The 6,000-nt window shown below is 44.9% G+C and overlaps 1 protein-coding gene across 1 annotated transcript in view; it reads right to left on the minus strand.

Moving 5' to 3' along the window:
- Nucleotides 1-4,874, minus strand: part of LOC135916352 (U3 small nucleolar RNA-associated protein 6 homolog) — a 105,259-nt gene extending 100,385 nt beyond the window's left edge. The window contains exons 1-2 of the mRNA XM_065449711.1: nucleotides 4,523-4,874; nucleotides 4,334-4,418 (exon numbers count right to left, since the gene is read on the minus strand). Of these exons, the coding sequence (XP_065305783.1) occupies nucleotides 4,334-4,418; nucleotides 4,523-4,614 (177 nt within the window). The 5' untranslated portion in view covers nucleotides 4,615-4,874. The remainder of the gene's footprint in view (nucleotides 1-4,333; nucleotides 4,419-4,522) is intronic.
- Nucleotides 4,875-6,000: the final 1,126 nt, after the last annotated feature.

Raw genomic sequence — 6,000 nt, forward strand, 5'->3', positions numbered from 1 at the left:
GTTTTGCGTATTCATCGCTGCTGAAACTTGAGATAAAATACAAAAAAAGCACTGTTACCAGATATGTGGATTATATTCACAGTTGAAAAGCTGCCAAAATTATTTGAATTTGGTGTCCTAGGAAGTGCTAATGATAAAAGATTCCATGTGGTTGAGACTTTTATGTACCAAATTACATGTAATCAATTATTTTTGGTAACTTTGTAAATGCTGATTGATTGCTTTTTCTCTGGTAATGCTCACTGCAATTGAACAACTTTTTTTCAGCATCCAATTACATTTAACCAGTTACTTTATTGATGAGCCAAGCCGTAACAGGTCATGCAGCTTTTAGCCCTTGAATTTGTCAAGAGCTACAGTAGAATGCACGCTGTCATGCCACGCATCAGCCTCGCGGACGTGAATGTTCAGACAGTCAAACCAGGACGCTCAGCATTCATTTCCCCTTAATGCTACACCAGATGTTGGCCGACGATTTGAACCAGTGCTGTTCGACAGCAATGGCCACTGCGGGCACTGATGCCAGGAAATCACCCGCCGACAATTTTTTCAGCTTTTCATTGCCCCTACCGGAAGCACCTTCTCTAAGACCCAGCAACAATGAAGCAGTGCATTTCATAAAAAAAAGGCCCTGGCCTGATTGTCACAGTACTGAGCAACCGCAATCTTGTGCACAAGATGTTTGCGCATCCATGAGCATGAAGCAGTGTTTACGCAATAAAGCTTATTTTCTTCTCTGCCTGTGAACGTAACTTGAAATTAAGGATTGCTGTCCATGTTGACATTGCAAACATTCCAGTGCACTCGTCAATTTAGTTAAAGTACATTATAACGAAGAAATTCACACGACCTTGTGGACCGTATACTTTTGCCCACAGGTGTACATTCTCACACAATTCTACCCTTCACACACACATATTAAAAGTTTTCAGTGGCACTGCTGGCTTCCTCACAAAAAAACAAGATAATAATACCAACAAACATTTTTAAAAGCACTTGTTAGTGAACATAAACAACATGTTAAGGCAAGCCCAGCTTGTCCTATTTACTGCATTTGTGCAACATCAATAAAAATTGGAGGAAAATAATTAAAATTAATCAATTACATTTTGCTAATTGCTCAATCACTATTGTGGAAGAGTAATTGATAACTAATGAATTACATTTTTGAATGAAGTAATTCTAATTGTAATTGGTTACTTTTTTTCTGTAATGTGTACATGTCTGGTGTGGTTGGGTGAAGCTTGGTGCTTTCGCTGCAATGTACGAATCACACCATTTGAGCAATGGACACAAAACAAGACGGGGCACAACTGTTGGCAGTAGTTGCCACACTCATAGGAAAATTGCAGTAGAAAGTGCACGCTCACTGTTAACAGAGAAAATAGCACCGAAGCATACTGTGCTGCCCGGCACCACCTCCTAGGTTGGTGCAGCTCGTGGTGTTGAGAGCCCATCACCACTGCTTCTCGAGACGAAATACGAACAAATGCAATCCGGCTTTCTTCATTTTTCCTGTGCTGCCCTCTGCCGCATGCCGCTGAAAACATTTTAGAAGTGTGCCAGGGCTTTCGTCGGTTGATTTGTGTATCTGCACCTGCATTGAGTGCGTGTCTGTTGTGCGTTTCGTGGATTGCAAATAATTATTAATGGCTTATTCGGGGCTGCATGGTTTTCCTGGAAGCAACGTAGCACTCACCAACTACTGGGCGAGCAGGCCTGAGTGCACTTGTGCAAACAGTGCGGCCGATAAGGGCATGCAGAGTTTCATTTGCCGACACAGCTGAGTTGGGAGTTTTGTTGTCGCTGATTTCTGCACTTGGGGCTCACTTTTTGCATTATTTTTACACATTATTTAGACATTTTGCATATTCAAGAAGTCTTTAAGTGCAGCCTTCTGTGTCGGGATTATCGAAGAGGTTCACTTGTTTACATTAACATATACAGCCGCAGATCTTTCTTAGTGTCAAAGATCGTCGAAAAGGTGCACTGCTTATATAAAAATAATGCAAAAATGTAGCAAAACATACATATCTGCGCATATATGCCGAGTTGTTCCAGCCCGAGATGAGTCAAGGCTGATGAGAAACCAAAACACTTAAACAACAACTGTGACCCAGACACATATATTAAGGTTCGTTTATTTATTACAGATTCTCGCTTTTTTATGACTCAATCATACTTGCAGTTGGCACATTGCAAAAAAACATTACTAGGGAAAACCGTGCTTGCATATGCACTCATTTATAGGCCGTGTTGTATTCTCACAAATACGTGGATGCCATCGCTGACACTGTTGGTATAACTGAGCGAGACTGTTGTTTATGCAGCTGTATACCGAATGCACCAGCTTTTGCTTGCCGTTCGATGCTGAGTCTCTGAATCTCTGAAATTGAGAAATGCGTTGACATTTATGTAAGTAGCGAATGCGACTGACAGCCTACGGGAATGGTGATGTATACAGATTCTGGCACAGCGCTGTGCAACACTTGCAATAAGCGCTTATTGTGTACATGCTGTGCAAAGTGAAGAGTAGCCATTTCCAATCGCTAAGGCCAGAACTGAAACATAAAAGCAATTTCCTTCGTCCTAACTGCTTACTTTTCAGTTCAGGTCTGCCGGTAGCGGGTGCCCGAACTCGACGGCACCAGGCTTGACCTTCGCTGAAGATAATCAACATTGACTCAAACTTCATGTGCATGGCTTGAGAGGGTTGAAGCTTGTACATTTCAACTTGGTAGGAGTGTTTGACTCAGTTTGAGCGTGATTAATTATATAAGCAAGCAGAGACACTGTCGCTATTGCATTGTCGGTTTGACAGCCGATCGCGTGGGGTTCGGTCGAACGACGGGCAGCCCACTGATTTCGTCAGTGCCATTGACAAGAAAGCCCATTGCAGTATTGCAACTCATGCTCATCGTTTGTGTCGTCAGCCTGGTATGATAAAATGGTCATAGCAACGCATTGTGCTAAACAGTCTAAATAGTCGGCCAATCGTACGTCGGCGTGAGCATCTTGCCGGTCTCGTATCGACCCAGTGTTACCGCACCTTAAACGAGTACATGTAAGACAAGCACGCGCTGCCACCACCAGCAAGTGAGGACCGATGCTGCAAGACTTCTTGAGCAACGTGATGTTTTTAAGTGTCACCCAAGTGTAACGCATGTGTTTTTCGTTAAATCTGCTAGCCATCAATGAAACGTGGCCACTGTACATCTGGCTCACGGTGCAGTCCTGACAACTCGGATGAAGCCCTGACCACTTTCTTGTTTTAAAGTGGGGTTGCAGTTTTACGCTGCATACGCTTACGGCACCGTACCGACGTCTGGCTACCAGTGGAGTTTCAACGCGGTAGACGGCACGAGTGTTTGCAGCAGCGTGCGTCCGAGCGCTTTTTTCTCTTTTTCGTCAAGGGACTTTCAGGCGCGCAGCCATGCGTACGACCCTTCCAAAACGTTTTGTGACTAAACCGCTAGGGAAGGGAGGCTGCGCCGTCGCACCATAAAAAAGGCGGATTGCCGTTTTTGTGGATTGCACGCAAGGTTGAAAAAGTCACCAAAATATTTTGAATTCCATGCCCCAGGAAGCCGTAAATGTGCTCAGTGTGGTTAGCTGTGCAAGGCGCAATGTGGTGGTGGCGATGTATGCGGCCCCTCGACCACGGAAATTGTGCCGTTGAGCAATGGGCGAAAAGAGGTCGTGGCACAACTGTTGGCAGTAGTTCACAAACTGACGAGCAAATTGCAGTTGAAAGTGCGACTCTATAAGTGCGTAAGTCGCTCGTACGTGGTTTCACCGGCAAGCCACAGGCTTGAGCGACAGCAATCTCCGTCGCACGAGAAATCGCTCACATGCGGTTAGCCCTGAGGCAACAAGGCCTGTAACAAAGAGTGCACCGCAATGGAGCCGTCCAGATTAATTTAGACTGCTAGGGGTTGTCATGCACACAAAGCTCGACACACACACTGTCAGTTCCAATGCAACTTTCTTTTTCTTTCTTTAATACTAAGTAGCAGCAGCATCAAAAGCACTTTTTCATACATTTAACAGTCGAGGCTTCTTAAAGGCACACGACTTTCGTTTTGACTCGAGCTGCTGTGGTCAGGAATAAACACCTTCCAAAAATCAATCGTCAAATAAGGGCAGCAGAGTGGGCTTGACAAGGGTAGCGATGTGGGCTTGTTGGCAGTATATATTGACTAAAGCGAGGTAAGCGCAAAGAAACGCGAGTATAAAAGATTAAATTCGAGCGACCTCGCATCACCTTTTATGTGCACATGCATTCTCCCAGTTCGTATACACGAGATCTAGCCGTTCGCCCAATCTAACATACCTGAATGTAAGTCAAGTAGTCTTCTTTGGACTTCTTTCTTCGACGCAGGCGATATTCGAACCGTTTTCTGCGCCTCAGGATCTCTCTGCACGTCAAACCACCACGTCAATATTAATTATGAGTAGAAATTTCAAGCAAACGCCGATAGCAGCCGAGATTCGGTGAACACCCGGCTTGAAGAGCACTTGCCTGACTTGACCTCTCGTGACTAGACCAGTTCTTTCCATTTGCTCCAATTCGGGGATGAAGCCCTCGATGTTTTTCTGAACGAGTTCCGCCATCTTCTAGATGCTAAAATTATATTGCCAGCTTGAAAACACACTGCTGTCAGACGACAACGTCGTCACGCGCACACGCCGCACGTGCGCCGAAGCCCGTGGTTTAGAAACCCCATTGTCACAAGCACAACATACTGAACTCCAGACCAGCACAAATATCCCTGATCCAGCACGCCTAGTCTAGTTCGCCCCTTTTGCCGCTAGGGACAGAGCGTACTATAAGAGCGGCGCTAGTTATGATCTATTTGCTGTAGTCTGCGTCAGCGATCTGCGCTCGTCGGCGCGCCGATGCCTCGGCCATAGACTCGACGAATACCTCTATTCCCATCATAGAGTTTCTCACTACATTACCTAGAGGGAAATGTGGCGCTGCTGCGCTGTGGTATGCGGTCCTGTGGTGCCGGGGCTTACTTTCGGGAATGCGGTCCTGTAATTTCTTTCTCTATGGTCTTGTGTTTAAGGGCAGAGGTTCAGTCGAGAAGTAAATCAGAGCTGTGGGAAGGTTAGCACTAGGTGCCCACGGGAAAACCACTAACGAAGCAGTACAGGGAGATATGGGCTGGGAATCATTCGAAGCACGGGAAGCTCACAGTAAAATCCTATACGAAGAACGTCTGAGGAAATTGGATGATAACAGGTGGGCAGCCAAGGTGCTTAAATACCTATACAGAAAGAGCGTTGACTCACAATGGCGGAAAAGAACTAGGAAGCTAACCAGTAAGTATGCCAGACACGAGGACGAAAAAGGACAGAGCATTAAACGACAGGTTAAAAATGCGGAAGGTAAAAATTGGATAAATTCAATGGAAAAGAAGCATAGTGTAGAACTATATCGATACTGGAAACAGCAGACCAGGAAGGAAGCGTTTTATGATAACTCAAGAGGCAGTGCCCTACTCTTTGAAGCTAGATCAACGCGGAGCTATAAAATGAAATTTAACGAAGAAGAAGACACATGTACTGGGTGTGGTAAATATGTAGAAACAATGAAACAACACATACTAAAATGTGATGGTATCAATCCCGATGTCGATGCGGCCACAGTCACCCTTCCTGAGGCCCTAGGGTTCAGAGATAATGATAGTCATGTAAATAAATGTGCGGTGGAAATTAGCAAAAGGCGATTGGAGGATTGGTGGCTCAAAAGCAGAGAGGTGACATAAGGTTAAAAGGGTAGGAAGACGTATTTAAAGAAAATCGAGAAATTCAATAACACACAACACAGATAAAAATAAAAGGCAAAATAAAAATCTGAGCATGGTGGCAACTGCCATCGCCCCGTTTCAAAGGGGACGCTCACCTTCCATCCATCCATCCATGCGAAACTGAATGGTGAAGCCATAGAGTTTCTCAATGTAGTGAGAAACTCTATGGGTGAAGCTGCAAAAG

Source organism: Dermacentor albipictus, chromosome 5, assembly GCF_038994185.2.
Source record: "Dermacentor albipictus isolate Rhodes 1998 colony chromosome 5, USDA_Dalb.pri_finalv2, whole genome shotgun sequence".
NCBI lineage: Eukaryota > Metazoa > Arthropoda > Arachnida > Ixodida > Ixodidae > Dermacentor > Dermacentor albipictus.